A 16,403-nucleotide genomic window follows, 5' to 3' on the forward strand; every position below is an offset into this window, starting at 1 on the left:
AAAGAAAAGATAATAAATGAGAAGGGAAAAGCAAAAAAAGAGAACAAAAGAAAGGAGAAAGTAAATGAAAAGGGAAAGGCAAGAAAGGAGAACAAAAATGAGAAAGTAAATGAAAAGGGTAAAGCAAGAAAGGAGAACAAAAGAGAGAAAGGAGAAAGTACATAAAAAGGGAAAAGCAAGAAAGGAGAGAAAAGAAAGCAATTCACTCTGCCAACACTACCCAATATGTTGTAGCTTATTAGGGCATGATCCCTGCAGACATCCAGATGTGAATACATTTTGCTGTGTGGCACTACTGGTCTGCCACAGACATACTGAACAAGCTGGCTCTGAAGCCAGCTGAAATACCTTGCAGGTTTTGTGAGGTAGCAGGTTGGAAAAGGATTAGGTGCTGGTTGATGTGCTTCTTAATTCCTGTATGGATGAATTAAATGTAGCATCTCCCTCATCCTTGGGCACAGGGATCAGTTGCTTCAGAAACAGGGCTAGAACCCACTAGCCCTGGAGGTGAGTAGCTCCTAAGACTCCTCAGAGAGGCTAGGTCTTTTCTGCTGCATGAGCTCCTGTGTGGTTGTGAGCAGAAGGCTGATGCCAGGGAGGGAAATCTTTGAACACTCCACTCCCCAAAGCACTGGAAGTGTGTGATTGAGAGCCAGACGGCTGTGCAGGCAACGCTCCTGCTTCACTTTGTTGGAAGAACTATCTGGGCTCTGCCACCAATCTTCTTAGGTAGTGACTAAGTGAATTTCCCACCACGGGGTGATATTTCCCACCAGGAAAAGTATAGGACAAAGAATCTGATCTTCTTGATGAGGGATGCAGTGGGGCAGGTGTTAATTAGTATTTGTGAAGAAATCTGTGATCCTGTGATGAAAGGTGTTATGTTAGTGCAATTTATTGCATTAAATATAGTAAGCTTCCTTGGCACAGATGATTTCCACCATGTTATTCACCAAGTTATTTTGGCTAGGGATCAGCTCAGGCCAAGCTGTTACATCTCAACACCTTCAGTGTTTCAAAGAATTTCAGAGAGAAGTTTGGAATTTGCCCATCTCTGAAGCAGTTTAGTCCCATAGAGTCTAGCACAAACTCCTTGAGAAGAGACCCTGAAGTTCAGAACACAGCCCCAGAGCCCTGTGTGCACCAAGGCGTTGTCAGAAGTTGGTTTTAAGGCATTGCTTCTGCCCAGTCGCCTGGGTGAGCTGGCATCCGCTGTGAAGGGTATGCAGTCATCACACCCAGCAGCAGGCCAGGGTGTTGTTGAAAGGGATACTGCAGGTTGTCAGACCCAAGTGCAGACAAGGGTGAGAGAAATCGTACCTTCAGGTGACAGCAGGCCATGAGGAAAGCCACCCACCTGAGTGCAGCAGAGCAGACAGAGGGACATTTTCATGGCTGTTTGCTGTATTCACACAATCACAGAAGCATCCAGATTGGCAAAGCCCATCAGGAGCACCAAGGCCAACCTAGAACCCTACTTTACAAGATTCCTCTCAAACCAGAGCCCTAAGCACCACTGCCAAACCACCCTTAAACACAGCCAGGCTGGCTGACTCCACCAGCTCCCTGGGCAGCTCATTCCACTCCCTGACCACTCTCTCTGCGAAAAACTTCTTCCTAATGTCCAGTCTAAACCTCGCCAGCCTCAGCTTGAGGCCATTCCCCCTTCTTCTGTCTCCAGTTCCCTGTGAGCAGAGCCCAGCAGAAGCCTCTCCACAATGTCCCTTCAGGTAGTTGTATACAGCAATGAGGTCTTCCCTCAGCCTCCTCTTCCTCACACTAACCATCCTCAGCTCCCTCAGTCACTCCTCATCAGATTTATTCTCCAGGCGTTTCCCCAGCTTTGTTGCTCTCCTCTGGACCTGCTACAGAACCCACAACTGGTGCTTTAGGCTGGTGCATTAGAGTTTGGCTTGGTTCTAGGCATCAGGAGGAGTGACAATTGCTGGTGCTTGGGTAAAAGGGGTGTGAGCCATGAGAGTGCTCTGCAGGGGCCAGCAGGAAGGACTCATCTCTAAGGTTTGGGAACAGGGTCAAGAACTTGTTGGACCATGTGTCTTGTTCTGGGAGGTCCCTTGGCTGCCCTGTGTACAGTCTGAGGGCTACATGATCCTATGCAGCTGTGAATGCCTCTCTTGCAGGATTAAAGAGGTCATGCAGGACGCTGCCCAAGCAGTAAGGTCCTCCTCTCTGAGTCTTTAAATAGCCTCTCTCCCTTCTGTCTCCTTGGAGTTTCCTCACTTGCTCAGGCCTGACTCCTCAGCAGAGGAAACCCAGATTAAGCCAAAGAAATGCACTGATTGTTGACCACAGAGGCTGGTGTCATCTGTAGTGCTGCTGAGGGTGTGTTTGGATGGGTGCTTTAGGAGCAGGGGTAGTAGGACCACAGCTTCCTGGGCTCCTTCTAATGCTGGATGGTGCTAGCACTGTAACAAAGGTGCTTCAGTAATACAAAAATCAGAGCTGTAATCACTCTAATTTGAATGCTCCCTCTCCAGAGGCTGCCTGCTGATATTTCAGAGATCCCTGAACCCCTTTTTCCCTTCTCAGAAATAACAATTTATTTTTCCCCCTAAACTGCCATGTATCCAATTCTGTGGATAATAACCTTCCAAGGAGAAGAAATCACAGTTAGCTTCGTGAATATTGAGGCTGAGGATGGGAGCACATAGACAAGAAGCTCTCCAGGGTATTTTGCTCTTTTATTTAAGTGTGAATTTTTAGCTCCACTTAAATTAGAAAAAGCAATTTACTCTGACAAGGCACAGAACATAAGGCACCAAACCTGGCTTCACAGTTATTGTAAAGCTGGGTAATCAGCTGTGGGAAGAAGATACCCAGCTGGCAAATCCATAATGCCAGTGGCTGTGCCCAACAGTTGGATCTGGTATGCACCTCTGCCTCACTAGCAGCAGAATGGCAGGAGGGGAAGCTTTGATTTAAGCATGAAAATAGTTAATAGCAGCCTGATAGTTTCTAGAGGTCTCAGGAGAAAGTGAGAACTACTGCTGCTCAGCCCCTAACCTAGGCTTGATTTTAGCTGGTGTTAATTTGAACCAGGCTGTCTCTTCACCAGGCTTTGAGTGCAGAGTGTGAAATCTTACTTGCAGATGCAAGTCTCATTACACAGGCAGTTAGCTTCTGACTGCTGCTATTTGTGTAAGCAAATTTATTAAGGGTAAGAGAAAAAAGGATATATTCTGAACCCATCAAATCCTTCTTCCCTGTTTAGAAACAACTAACTCCTGGAACTGGACATCCTAATCCTTGGCCTCTCTAAGAAAAACAACCAGGTCTGGAAGTTTGTTAGCCAAGTGCAGCAAAAGCTTTTCTTTAGGACCAGCCTGGGCTCTCTGCTGTGTGTTTTGGGGTTGTTTTTTTGTCAGTTATGAGATGACAGTTCTGGAGCCCCCAACACAAGAAGGACATGGAACTGCTGGAGTGAGTCCAGAGGAGATCCTCAGAGGGCTGCAACAGCTCTGCTATGAGGACAGGCTACAAGAGCTGGGGCTCTGCAGCCTGGAGAAGAGAAGGCTTTGAGCAGACCTTGGAGTGGCCTTCCAGTATCTGAAGGGGGCTACAGGAGAGATGGGGAGGGACTATTGACAAGGATGAGGAGGAATGGGTTTGAAGTGGCAGAGGGGAGATTGAAACTGGATGTGAGGAAAAGGTTCTTTGCAGTGAGGGTGGTGAGACACTGGCACAGGTTGCCCAGGGAGGTTGTGGAGCACAGAAACACAAAATGTGGTCTTTGATAACATTCTGTGCTTCTGTGCTCCACAACCTCCCTGGAGGTGTTCAGGACCAGGTTGGATGAGGCCTTGAGTGACCTGTTCTAGTGGGTGGTATCCCTGCCTATGGTGGGGAGCTGGCACTGGCTGATCTTTGAGGTCCCTTCCAACCTAAACCATTCTATACACTGAAAAAATAATTTACCAGTAGCATGGGTAGAAATCCTGCCCTGCCTTGTCTTGCAGGAATGGCTCCTTTAACCTTGCATGGATTATTTTTGTTGTGAGTGGAAATAGCTGCTTCCTATTTCTGCCCCCAGATCAAATATTTATTAGGAACCATCACACTGCACAAATTAATCCTCTTTGATTTCTTTCTGGGTAACCTCCTTAGACTGACAGCAAACTCTCCTGGTAGTTGGCATGTCTCATTTGAAGAAAGAGTTGCCTTTGGGCAAAGACATGAAAGCCCAAGAGTGAGGTAAAAGGCTGAGTTTATGGGGAAGTCTTCATCTTAAGGCAGTGCAGAAAGGGGAGCTGCACGGGTAGCTGGTGGTCTTCAGGTGGGACAGAAACAATTCCAGCCTCTGGATCTTCAGATCTTGCAGCAAAACCCTCTCAGGAGACTTCTCTGACAAATCAGGATTACTGTTACCGTGGCTTAGCTGCGATAATCTTCTCTGGAGTAAATAACAGCTTGCCTTCCTGTTTTCCCAGCAGCAGGACAAGGAGACAGAAAGTCCTTTCCTGCTTAATCATGGGTCAGCAAAATCACCTGAGCTGCCAGTCAGAAGGATCTGGGGAGCAAGCTGTTGTCCTCCAAACCCAATGTCACTAATCACTTGTATGCGATGTACTGCATTCAGTTTGGGGCTCCTCAGTTTAAGAGGGACAGGGATCTGCTGGAGAGGGTCCAGCGGACAGCTACAAGGATGATGAGGGGCCTGGAGCACTGCCTGATGAGGAGAGGCTGAAGGACCTGGGGCTGCTTAGTCTGGAAAAGAGAAGACTGAGAGGGGATTGAATCAATGTCTCTAAATATCGGAGGGCTGAGGGTCAGGAGGGGGGGACAGGCTCTGCTCACTGCTCCCTGGGATAGGACAAGCAGCAATGGATGGAAGCTGCAGCACAGCAGGTTCCAGCTCAACACAAGGGGCAACTTCTTGGCTGGAAGGGTCCCAGAGCCCTGGCACAGGCTGCCCAGAGTGGTTGTGGAGTCTCCTTCTCTGGAGCCTTTGCAGGCCTGTCTGGATGTGTTGCTGTGTGCCCTGAGCTAGACTGTATGGTCCTTCTGTGGCAGGGGGCTTGGACTGGATGATCTCCTTGAGTCCCTTCCCACCCCTAACATCCTGGGAGCCTCTGATCCTGTGATCAATGACTGTGTCCTGGGTTCTATATATTTATTTATCTATTAATTTTTATTTATGCCTTGTGCTCTCTGTCTCCTGCTGTTTTACCTATGAGGAGCTTCAGCCAAGCTAACCAAAACTCCAGAGTTTCAGGGATTAATTTCCAAAAACAAGCTCAGAGAGGAGCTATCATTTGGGAGCTGATTAACTGCACCTGAGCTCAGCCCTGTGATACACCTGGCTGGGTGAGAAAGGCAGCAAGCTTTGCTGGAGCAAGGCTAAGATGAGGGGATCTGGCCAACAGCTACAGCCATGCTTGATATTTTAAGTGATGGGTTTTGCTGCTTTAGCCTTTGTCCAGCTTCGAGCCCTGAAAAGCAGCCACAGGCTCTTGTTAATAGGTAACAATTTGGCTCTGACTTTATATCCCTTCAGTGGAATCCTGCAAGAGGGTGGGTGGTGTTTTGTGCAATTTCACTGGAGCCTCTGGGATCTTTGTGCTGCTCTCACTGCACCCATTTACCACGAATGCATCTTCATTAGCCTGTGAGCATGTGGATGTTAATATCTAACATCCCTAAATGCTGACAGGAAGGGAAAATATTTAGCAGGAGGAATTTTACATCTTTCCTTGCTTAGGGTTTATTCTTGAACCATCAAACACAGCTTTCAATAAAAATAACTAATGTGTTTATTTTAACCAGAGCTGGGTAAGTAATTTGCATTAAAGAAATGACTCTATTCATCTTTTTTAGCTCAGGCACAGGTTGTGGTTTTCTTATTTCTACTTACTGTTGGGGGGAAAAAAGATGATTTACTGATTTTTATTATTTTTAAAGTGTACTTTTTATGAATGGATCCTTTGGTAATTCATCCACAAACAGTTTGGTATGAGTACTAATTTAAACCCTGGAGGTGTTCAAGAAAAGGCTGGGTGAGGCACTTAGTGCCATAGTCTGGTTGATTGTCGAGGGCTGGGTGCTAGGTTGGACTGGATGAACTTGGAGCTCTCTTCCAACCTGGTTGATTCTCTGAGTCTGTGAATAGTTGCTAGTACACTGCAATGCCCAAATGTCTTGGATGACTTTGAAAATCTCAAGCTAACTAGTCAAGATCTGAGTAGTTTCAACAGGCAAATTGCAAGACAAGAGCAACTTTAGGGTTGTTTTTTGGGGATGGTTTGCTTTCCCCCTCCCCACCTCCACACAGGCATTGTCTTACTGTTATAAATTGGAGCTGTGTTCTTCTGCAGTGCTCTGTATTATGTAGTGGTGCCACAAAGGTTAGTGGGGAATAAGTTAGGATTTGTAATTTCATCCATTGGTGCAGCCAAGACAGGAGTCATCCAGAGGTGGGAGTCTGGTCTGGAGAAGGGAAGAGGTCTGGAGCAAGGAAGAGGTCTGGAGCAGAGTTTCCTGACTGGAGTGGTTTTGGAGTTTCACCACCACCACTAGATTAACCAGACTAACTCAGCTGGCTGGAAGTTAAGGAATGATGCTTTATATTTGCAGCTTAGCACAATTTACAAGCATATATATACAATCTGTTACAGATATTTACAACTGTATACAATAATATACAAGCTAAAAGTAATACAGAAATACAAGACCCCTCCCAGTGCCCAGGAGGGGCTCCCAACCACCTTTCTACCTTCTTTCACCTCTACAACTACCTGAAAGGAGGTTGTAGCCAGGCAGGTATTGGTCTCTTCTCCCAGGGATAGAACAAGAGGACACAGCCTCAAACTGTGCCAGGGCAGTTTAGGCTGGATGTTAGGAAGAAGTTCTACATGGAAAGAGTGATTGGCATTGGAATGGGCTGCCTGGGGAGGCGGTGGAGCCCCCATCCCTGGAGGTGTTTATAAGCAGGCTGGATGAGGCAATTAGTGCCATGGGTTAGTTAATCAGAAGGCTAAGGTGCTAGGTTGGACTTGGTGATCCTAGAGGTCTTTTCCAACCTGGTTGATTCTGTGATTCTGTAATTCCCTCAGTGGTGTGCTGGAGGAAGAGGAGCAAAGGGGCACCAATGCAGTCAGGGTTTTGGAGTTAACACATCCACAGTAAACAGTCAGGTGAAACATTTGGCAATATCACACAGATCTAATTTACACATTCTAAAGGTTGATCTTTCATCTCCCCTCGAGTCCTTTGTTCGCCTGAGTCCCTGGATTAAAGCACATGGCAAGTCAGAGGATATCTTATGTCATCACTATTTGTGTTAATGGCCTAGGAAACCCACAATCCAATCAGTTAAAATAAACAACCCGGTGTAATAGGAGCATAAATCAATGAAGACTTCATTACTGAAACCTTAATGTGTAATCCATCCACCTACAGAGGAAAGGGATACTGAGAGGCAGCAGGACAAAAGCAGAGGACAGCCTGATTTAGGCAGCCCTGATCTTTAAAAAGGTGCTGAGAACAGTAACTCTTCCTGGAGTCACTAAATTCGGTGGGTACTTGTCGCTCCTGACAGCCTGTCCCTGACTGTTTAAGTCCCTTCAATGAAAAATGCCAAGAATCTCTCAGGAAGGGAATTCTGATTGTGCTTTGCTTGCTCTGGGAGGCTTGAGACAGATCAGGACTGTGGAGTAGTGAGTGAAAGGATGAATTACTAAGATCAGCATATCACAGGCTCACAGGATGTTAAGGGTTGGAAGGGACTCAAAGAGATCATCGACTTCAACCCCCCTGCCACAGCAGGATCACATAGTCTAGCTCAGGGCGCACAGGAACACATCCAGACAGGCCTTGAAAGGCTCCAGAGAAGGAGACTACACAACCTCTCTGGGCAGCCTGTGCCAGTGCTCTGTCCTTCCTAATAGGAAAGAAGTTGCCCCTTGTGTTGAGCTTGAACCTCCTGTGCTGCAACTTGCACCCATTGCTCCTTGTCCTATCCCAGGGAGCAGTGAGCAGAGCCTGTTCTCCTCCCCCCGCCCCCTGACCTCCAGCCCTCAGAGATTTATAAACATTGATTAAATGCCCTCTGTGTTCTATTCTCCAGACTATGCAGCCCCAGGTCCCTCAGCCTCTCCTTATCAGGCAGTGCTCCATTCCTCTCATCATCCTTGTAGCTGTCTGCTGGACCTTCTCCAGCCAGGTGGGGTAGGGCTCTTTTCCCGGGCAACCAGCAACAGAATGAGGGGACACAGTCTCAAGTTATACCAGGGGAGGTCTGGGCTGGATGTTAGGAGGAAGTTCTTGACAGAGATTGGCATTGGAATGGGCTGCCCAGGGAGGTGGTGGAGTCACCATCCCTGGAGGTGTTGAAGCAAATCCTGAATGGGGCACTTAGTGCCATGGTTTTATTGATTGTCCAGGGCTGGGTGCTAGGTTGGACTGGATGATCTTGGAGGTCTCTTCCAACCTGGTTGATTATATCTCTGTCCCTCTTAAATGAAGGAACTCAAAAGTGAATGCAGCACTCAAGATGGAGTCTCACCAGAGCAAGAGCAGAGGCTAGAACTATCTGTATGACATAGGAATATGCAGAGCTGCTCTGACCCTGCTGCAGACTTTTAGCTCTGTGTGGTCCCTTGAGCCAGTGAGATGAATTTGGTCCCTTCTGTAAGGTGAGGGTGGCAGTGCCTGGTGAACTGAGTGTTGCTGCATTTCATTAAAGCCACATATTCTGTTTTTCTTGGCTCTGAAAGAAGCAGTAATCCTACCACCCTGAGCCTTGCCATTTCAACACGGTTCATAAAGGGACTGAACTTTTATGTTCAGTGCAGAGATCTCTGCTCGTTGAGTTAATGCAGTACTGAACGGGCACAGCAGGTTTTTGCTCTGGGCATGGGCCAGCTCTGAGATGGGAATGAGAATTGCACTTTGCCTGTGGATTTTAGCTAACAACAAAAGCAAGGTGAGCCTTCAGAGAGGCAGCAGTGCTCACAGACCCTCATCCCCTGAGTCCCTTGCTTCAGAAGTGCTTCTCTGTTTGCTCCGATCTCTCATCCTTACCTGACTCCTCTTTCTCTTTCTGCTGACCACACTTTGCTCTTTTATCTCACTCCCCTGCTGACACTCTTGTCCCTGTTGCTCACTTATACCAGCACGGAGTGTGAATTGAACAGTTAGAGTTTGGTAGTGCTGGGAACTGACCCAAGCTGATATGAAGGCAATTCTGGCTTTCAGAGATTTGGAGTTTGGTTTTGTTAATAATTATCCCCTGCTGTAGTGGGAATGTCCCTGCTGACTGCAGGGGGTCTGGAGTAGATGACCTCTGGAGGTCTGTTCCAGCAATTCAAGAGAGATGTTGAGGTGCTGGAAGGTGTTTGGAGAAGGGCAGCAAGGCTGGGGAGGGGCCTGGAGCACAGCCCTGTGAGGAGAGGCTGAGGGAGCTGGGGGTGTGCAGCCTGCAGCAGAGGAGGCTCAGGGCAGAGCTCACTGCTGTCTGCAACTACCTGAAAGGAGGTTGTAGTCAGGTGGGGTTGGGTTCTTCTGCCAGGCAGCCAGCAACAGAAGAAGGGGACACAGTCTCAAGCTGTGCCAGGGCAGGTTAGGCTGGATGTTGTGAGGAAGTTGTTGTCAGAGAGAGTGATTGGCATTGGAATGGGCTGCTTGGGGAGGTGGTGGAGTTGTCTTCCCTGAAGGTGTTCAAAAAGAAGCTGTATGAGGCCATGGTCTAGTTGACTGGACAGGGCTGGGTGCTAGGTTAGACTGGCTGAGCTTGGAGGTCTCTTCTAACCCGGTTGATTCTGTGATTCTGAGGGGTCTGGCATGTCACAGGGATGGATGGAAGACACTGTGTGCTTCCTTCTCAAGCGTAGTGTATCTTCATCCAGTGCAAAATCTAAAGCAGAATGTGTCAGGTTAAAGTATGGTGTTTACTGGGGCTCGACTGAAAATAAGTTTAGGGCATCTTTTCTATTTTCCAAATTCCAAGTTTCCTTGTGGTTGTATCAGCAAAGCTGCAAAAGCCTATGAGAAGGCTGGATAGGGACTGTTTGTAAAGGTCTGCAGTGATAGGACAAGGAGCAGTGGATGGAAGCTGTAGCACAGCAGATTCCAGCTCAACAGAAGGGGCTACTTCTTTACTCCAAGGATCCCAGAGCACTGGTGCAGGCTTCCCAGAGAGGTTGTGGAGTCTCCTTCTCTGGAGCCTTTCCAGGACTGTCTGGATGTGTTCCTGTGTGCCCTGAGCTAGACTGTGTGGTCCTGCTGTGGCAGGGGGGTTGGACTCAATGATCTCTTTGAGTCTCTTCCAACCCCTGACATACTGTGAGCCTGCAATGAGCAGCAATGGTTTGAATTTAGAGAAGAGGAGGTTTAGATTGGATGTTAGGGACAAGCTCTTCCCCATGAGGTTGGGGAAACACTGAAACAGGTTGCCCAGGGGGTTTGAGACCCCATCTTTGGATACAATCAAGGTTAGGCTCAGCAGGTCTCTGGGTAACCTGACATAGTGGAGGATGTCCCTGCTGACTGCAGGGGGGTTGGACTAGATGAGCTTTGGAAGTCCCTTCCAACCCAACCCGTTCTCTGATTCTGTGAAAGAGAGGAATTTTCTTGTGAGATTAATGTAATTTGAAGACATTCTTCTCTGACTGCCAGCAGCAAGGGGTGCTGTCATGGAAAACCATTTCACAGTTAGCAGTTCAGTGTGACAGATAATGTCCTCATTTTTGAGGTAGCCAGACCAACCCAAAAAAGAGAGATGTCATTTAGAATTGAGATGGAAAATCTGCAGAGATGCTGCAGCCTGTTAAATATTGTCTAGGATGATGAGGATGGCTGTCAGAGGCTTTTAAATTATATCAGCAATGTGATTCCACATATTCCTGGGCAGATGACACCAAAGGTACTCAGTATCCAAACAAGGATTGCCTCTTGTGCCTCTGTGCCACATGATGGACTATGGCTCTGTGTGCTGCCTCTTTCTAAACAGACCCCTAAATCTGGTGTGTTTCTGTTTCAGAGCTCCTGTGACAAGGATGTCATCCTGAATATTCTTGGTGTCCTCACTGACTTGCTCTCTCTGGGTAAGGAAACAAAACTCTGGGGCAATGCATGCGAGCTATGGCCAGGTAGGGAGTCCTCAAATAGCTCAGGGGAATCAAAGCTTCCTAAGCTTGACCAGCAAAACCTGGATTGTGTCTAGAGATGAACAGCCCTTCCTGAAGGGGGTCCTGAGGAGGGCAACCAAGCTGGGGAAGGGCCTGGAGAATAAATCTGATGAGGAGTGACTGAGGGAGCTGAGGATAGTGAGTGTGAGGAAGAGGAGGCTGAGGAATGACCTCATTGCTGTCAGCTACCTCAGCTACCTGAAGGGACGCTGTGGAGAGGCTGCTGCTGGGCTCTGCTCACAGGTCATTGGAGATAGGGCAAGGAGGAATGGCCTCAAGCTGAGACTGGGGAGGTTTAGGCTGGACATTAGGAAGAAGTTTTTCATGGAGAGAGTTGTCAGGGAGTGGAATGAGCTGCCCAGGGAGGCGGTGGAGTCAGCCAGGCTGGATGTGTTTGAGGGTGGTTTGGCTGTGGTGCTGAGGGCCATGGTTTGAGGTGAATCTTGTAGAGCAGGGTTGTAGGTTGGCCTTGTCTTGAGGTTCTTTTCCAAGCTGGATGTTTCTGTGCTTCCTCCTGTGTTTGCAAAACGAAGCTTTTTCTGTAAGTTAAAGGGAAATATCATAAGAAAGACCCAGAGAAAGTATCTTTTTTTCCCTCTGTGTTTCAAAGGCTGAATTTCAAAGCATTCCATAATCTCTGACACTCAACCAAAATGCCTCCTGCATCCCTCACTCCTTGAGCCTCCCACCACACACATCACCTATCCAGCTGGACCTCTCTTTTGAAGCACTGCAGTGCTGTTCCTTAGCTAGATGAAGGATTGACTACATGGAGGACAAGAGGCACTGTCAGCCCCCCTAGGAACTGCACATGTGGCTTTCTCCAGCCACGGAGCCTGAAGTTGCTGCTGCAGTTGCCCACAGATCAATATTTGTTGACACAGCAGGGCTCCCATGATTAGAAAGTAGTTTCTTTGCAGACCCAGATGTGTTTGAAAGCTGTCTGCAAAGCTTCTCTCAGATTCCTTTTTGTTTGGCAGAAGCCCACTGCTTGTTTAATTTCCACTATCTGAGAAAAGATCACTAAGCCTTCTGCTCCTTTGAAACCTGTTGATGTCTCTGCTGCTTCCTCTCTGCCACATTTCAGTCCACAATTAAAAACTCCTGCAGGACGTGGGTTTGGGGAGATAATGACTGCTGGAGCAAAAGGCAGTAGCCTGCATGGTTTCATGGTTTCCAGGCCAAGCCCAACTGAGAGCCAAGGAGGGCAACAAAGCTGGTAAGGTGCCTAGAGAATAAATCTTATGAGGAGCGACTGAGGGAGCTGGGGATGGTTAGTCTGAAAAAGAGGAGGCTGAGGCTACAACCATTTTTTCTACTACCTCCTGTTTAGCATCATAGAAGCAACCAGGTTGTAAGAGACTCCCAAGCTCAGCCAGTCCAACCTAGCACCCAGTCCTAGCCAATCAACCAGGCCATGGCACTAAGTGCCTCATGCAGGTTTTTCTTGAACACCTCCAGGAATGGCAACTCCACCACCTCCCTGGGCAGCCCATTCCAATGCCAATCACTCTCTCATACAGACATGGGGAGAAAAATGGCCTGAGAAGTAAAGAATTCAGCAAGGTGACCATGATGCTTCACCCCTTTCCTTACGTCATGGATCCTAGCTCAGTGGTAAACTGAGGATTGGGCCCTCAAGAGAGAGTCCAAAGAGGGGAAAAAGACCAGGGGGGTGACCATCACCTTGTAGTCAGCACCTGGGAGGTTGCACCCCAAAGAATGCATTCAGTTTTGGGCCCCTCACTAGAAGAAGGACATTGGGATGCTGAATTGTGTCCAGAGAATTTAGGCCTCATTGCTGTCTGAAACTACCTGAAGGGACATTGTGGAGAGGCTGCTGCTGGGCTCTGCTCACAGTTAGTTGGAGACAGAACAAGGGGGAATGGCCTCAAGCTGAGTCTGGGAAGGTTTAGATTGGCCATTAGGGGAAAGCTTTTAATAGAGAGAGTAGTCAGGGAATGAAATGAGCTACTCAGAGAGGTGGCAGCGTCACCCACCCTGCATGTGTTTCAGGGTGTTTTGGATGTGGTGCTTAGGGCTATGGTCTAAGGTGAATCTTGTGGAGTAGGGTTCTAGGTTGGCCTTGGTGCTCCTGAGAGGCTTTGCCAACCTGTGTGTGTGTGTGTGTGAGTTCTACAAAAGTCTTTGGGTTTATAGCGATACAACACTGCTGGAAGGTCATGGGAGCCCCACATGAGGCAAGGGTTTGTGGTAGCTGTGGATCAGAAAAGGGATGTTCTGAGCAAAGCCTCTCCTCTTGTTCGCAGGGACTGGCCGGAGGATCCAGTACGTGATCAGCAAGGGGGGCAGTGAAGCTCTGCTGCAGGCTCTCGCCATTGCCGCTCAGGCCAAGCCGCCTGACCACAGCATCCTGCTGCCCCTGCTTCGGCTGCTGGCCAGAGTCGGTCAAAGAGGTACTGCTGAGTGGGGGATGGACCTCTTGGGCTGTGGGAGCCAAAACTATCTGGGAGCCCCAGCAGTAATCAGCCCTGGAATGTGTCTGACAGACAGCTGAGGGTTTGTCATAGAAAGGTTTAGGACCTCAAGGATCACCCAGTTCCAACCCCCTGCCATAGGCAGGGACACCTCCCGCTACAACAGGTCACTCAAGGCCTCATCCAGCCTGGCCTTGAACAGCTCAGGGAGGGAGCATCTGTAGACTCCCTGGGCAACCTGTGCCAGTGTCGCACCAACTTCACTGCAAAGACCTTCTTTCTAATATCTAGTTACAACCTCCCCTCTGCCAGTTTAAACTTCATCAATAGTCCCTCCCCAGTCCTACAGTAGCCCCCTTCAGATACTAGAAGATCACTCCAAGGTCTCCTCTAAGCCTTCTCTTCTCCAGGCTGCAGAGCCCCAACTCTCTCAGCCTGTCCTCATAACAGAGCTGCTACAGCCCTCTCAGCATCTTCATGGCCTCCTCTGGACTGGCTCCACCATTGTCACTGTTTATGCCATTGATGAAGACACTAAAATGGCACTGGTCCCAGGTTAGACCCCTGAGAGACAGCACTTATTCCATCTGGACATCAAGTCCGAGATCAGGGCAATCCTCAGTTACCAATACAGGATGGGGGATAAAGCAACCTGTGGAGAAGAGCTTGGAGTAGTGGTGGATGAAAATCTGGAGATAAGCAGGCAATAAGTGCTTGCAACCCAGAAGGTCTACTGTATCTTGGGCTGGATCAAAAGCAGCATGACGGACAAGTCAAGGGAGGTGATTTTGCCCCTTTGCTCCGTTCCAGTCAGACCTCACCTGCAGTGCTGTCACTATCTCTGGTGTCTTCAGCAGAAGAAAGGCATGGACCTGTTGAAGGTGGTTCAGAGAAGAGTCACAAAAAAAGATCCAAGAACTGGAACACCTCTCCTATAAAAAGAGTTGAGAGAGTTGTTCAGCCTTGAGAAGAGAAGGCTCTGGAGACACCTTACTGAGGTCTCTCATCACTTAAGAGTGAGAGTAAAGATCGGGACAATCTTTTTAGCTGCAGCAGGACAAGGGGTGATTATTTTAAGCTAAAAGAGGGGAGATATAGACAAGACAGAAGGTAGAAGTTTTTCACAGTGAGGGTGATGAAACACTGACACAAGTGTCTCAGAGCAGTGGTAGATGTCCCAGCCCTGAAAACATTCCAGGTGAGTTTGGATGAGGCTCTGAGCCATCTGCTCCAGGTAAAGATGCAAAGGTGACCCTTAAAGGTTCTGTCCAACCCAAGCCATCTTGTGAGCCTGTGATTTGTAAGTGATGACACTAGGTAAATCCTATGTTTTCCTGTGTCCAGTAAGAATAGTGCTGACCTAACTCACAGATACAATTGAAAGCCTTTCTTATGAGGCCTTGAGTTATGAGCTTTGGTGCAAATCGGTTTATCAGCTCTGGTCTTTCTGGTAGTTTGATTCTTGCTTGCTTTTCATAGATAGGAAGTTTGGGCTGAAGGCACAGAAGTCAGAAGTAACTGATACAATACTGAGCTTGGCAAGAAGAAACTTGGGCCACCACCTGCACCTTATCCATTGCCTCTGGGTCCTGAGGGTTTGTGCTTATAATGGTAAGTACCTGGATCTTCCTCTTTTCCTCTTTGTGACAACCTCCAGAGATCTCTTTTTAGTCATTCCAGCACAAATAAACATAGAATCAGTCAGGCTTGGAAGGGACCATAAGGATCAGCCAGTTCCAACCCCCCTGCCATGGCCAAGGACGCCTCACACTTGATCAAGCTGTTCAGAGCCTCACCCAGCCTGGCCTTAAACACCTCCAGGGATGAGACTCCCACCACCTCCCTGGGCAACCCTTTTCAGGCTCTCACTAACCTCATGCTGAAGAACTTCTTCCTAACATCCAGTCTGAATCTCCCCATTTCCAGCTTTGTTCCACTCCCCTCAGTCCTGTCACAACCTGACAGCCTAAGAGGTCCCTCCCCAGCTTTCTTATAGGCCTCCTTAAGAAAGGCCACAATAAGGTCACCTCATTGCTGATTAAGGGCAGTGCCTGCATGCCCTGTTAATATACAGAATTAGGCCCAAAGGCCAGAATGACCACAGAGGGAGGTCATTCCCAAGGGGTCCATCCAGCCTTTACAGTGTGCATCATGTGTGGGCTGTGACAATAAACACATTCACAGCACTGGTCTCCTGTTCAAGAGTAGAGACAGGCAAGCCCTTTGCTTGAGACTTAGGTGCCTTAAGCCTCTCTGCAGTTCCCATGACCATAACAGCCACGTGTCTCACTGCTGCTGATTGCCCTGATCTTCACAGCAGCTTCATGAAGAAGGAAAATACAGGTGGAGAAAGACTGGAGGAGAGAAATCAGTTACTCATTCAAGGCCCCTCTGGAAGTACATATTAGATCCTGAGCCTAGTATCCCCTTTCATGCACTCTCCCAGCTTTTCTTGCTTGGCAGTGCCCTCAGCTTAAAAGATTCAAACAATGGGATTTGCACTGTTCTCTCCCAAGATCACTGCAGATTCATACAGCATTTCCCTGCTATAGGGCACTATGTTGTCAGCACAAATTTCCCTTTGCTCACCCTAACCCTTTCATTTCCTTCCTCACTTCCCTTGCCCGGTGGCTAACTCCTGATGGTCATTCTGTATGCAGTCTGCTGTATGCCTCCTATGATTCAGCACTCCTGGTGCCCAGCCCTGCAGGTCCCTTCTATCTGTCCAGAAGCTAGCTTCCTGCAATAGGCTCTCTCAGGCAGGCAGCCAAGCTTCAACATTAAAGCTCCCTCTCTGTGATAAGCAGCATTTGAAAGTCTG

At 48.2% G+C, this 16,403-nt stretch overlaps 1 protein-coding gene across 1 annotated transcript in view; it reads left to right on the forward strand.

Annotated features, from left to right (window-relative positions):
- AGBL1 (AGBL carboxypeptidase 1) overlaps positions 1-16,403 on the forward strand; it is a 387,722-nt gene that overhangs the window by 16,879 nt on the left and 354,440 nt on the right. Inside the window, exons 3-5 of the mRNA XM_064157083.1 lie at positions 10,997-11,060; positions 13,415-13,561; positions 15,062-15,193. Of these exons, the coding sequence (XP_064013153.1) occupies positions 10,997-11,060; positions 13,415-13,561; positions 15,062-15,193 (343 nt within the window). The remainder of the gene's footprint in view (positions 1-10,996; positions 11,061-13,414; positions 13,562-15,061; positions 15,194-16,403) is intronic.

This window comes from Pogoniulus pusillus, chromosome 17 (assembly GCF_015220805.1).
Source record: "Pogoniulus pusillus isolate bPogPus1 chromosome 17, bPogPus1.pri, whole genome shotgun sequence".
NCBI classification, from domain to species: domain Eukaryota; kingdom Metazoa; phylum Chordata; class Aves; order Piciformes; family Lybiidae; genus Pogoniulus; species Pogoniulus pusillus.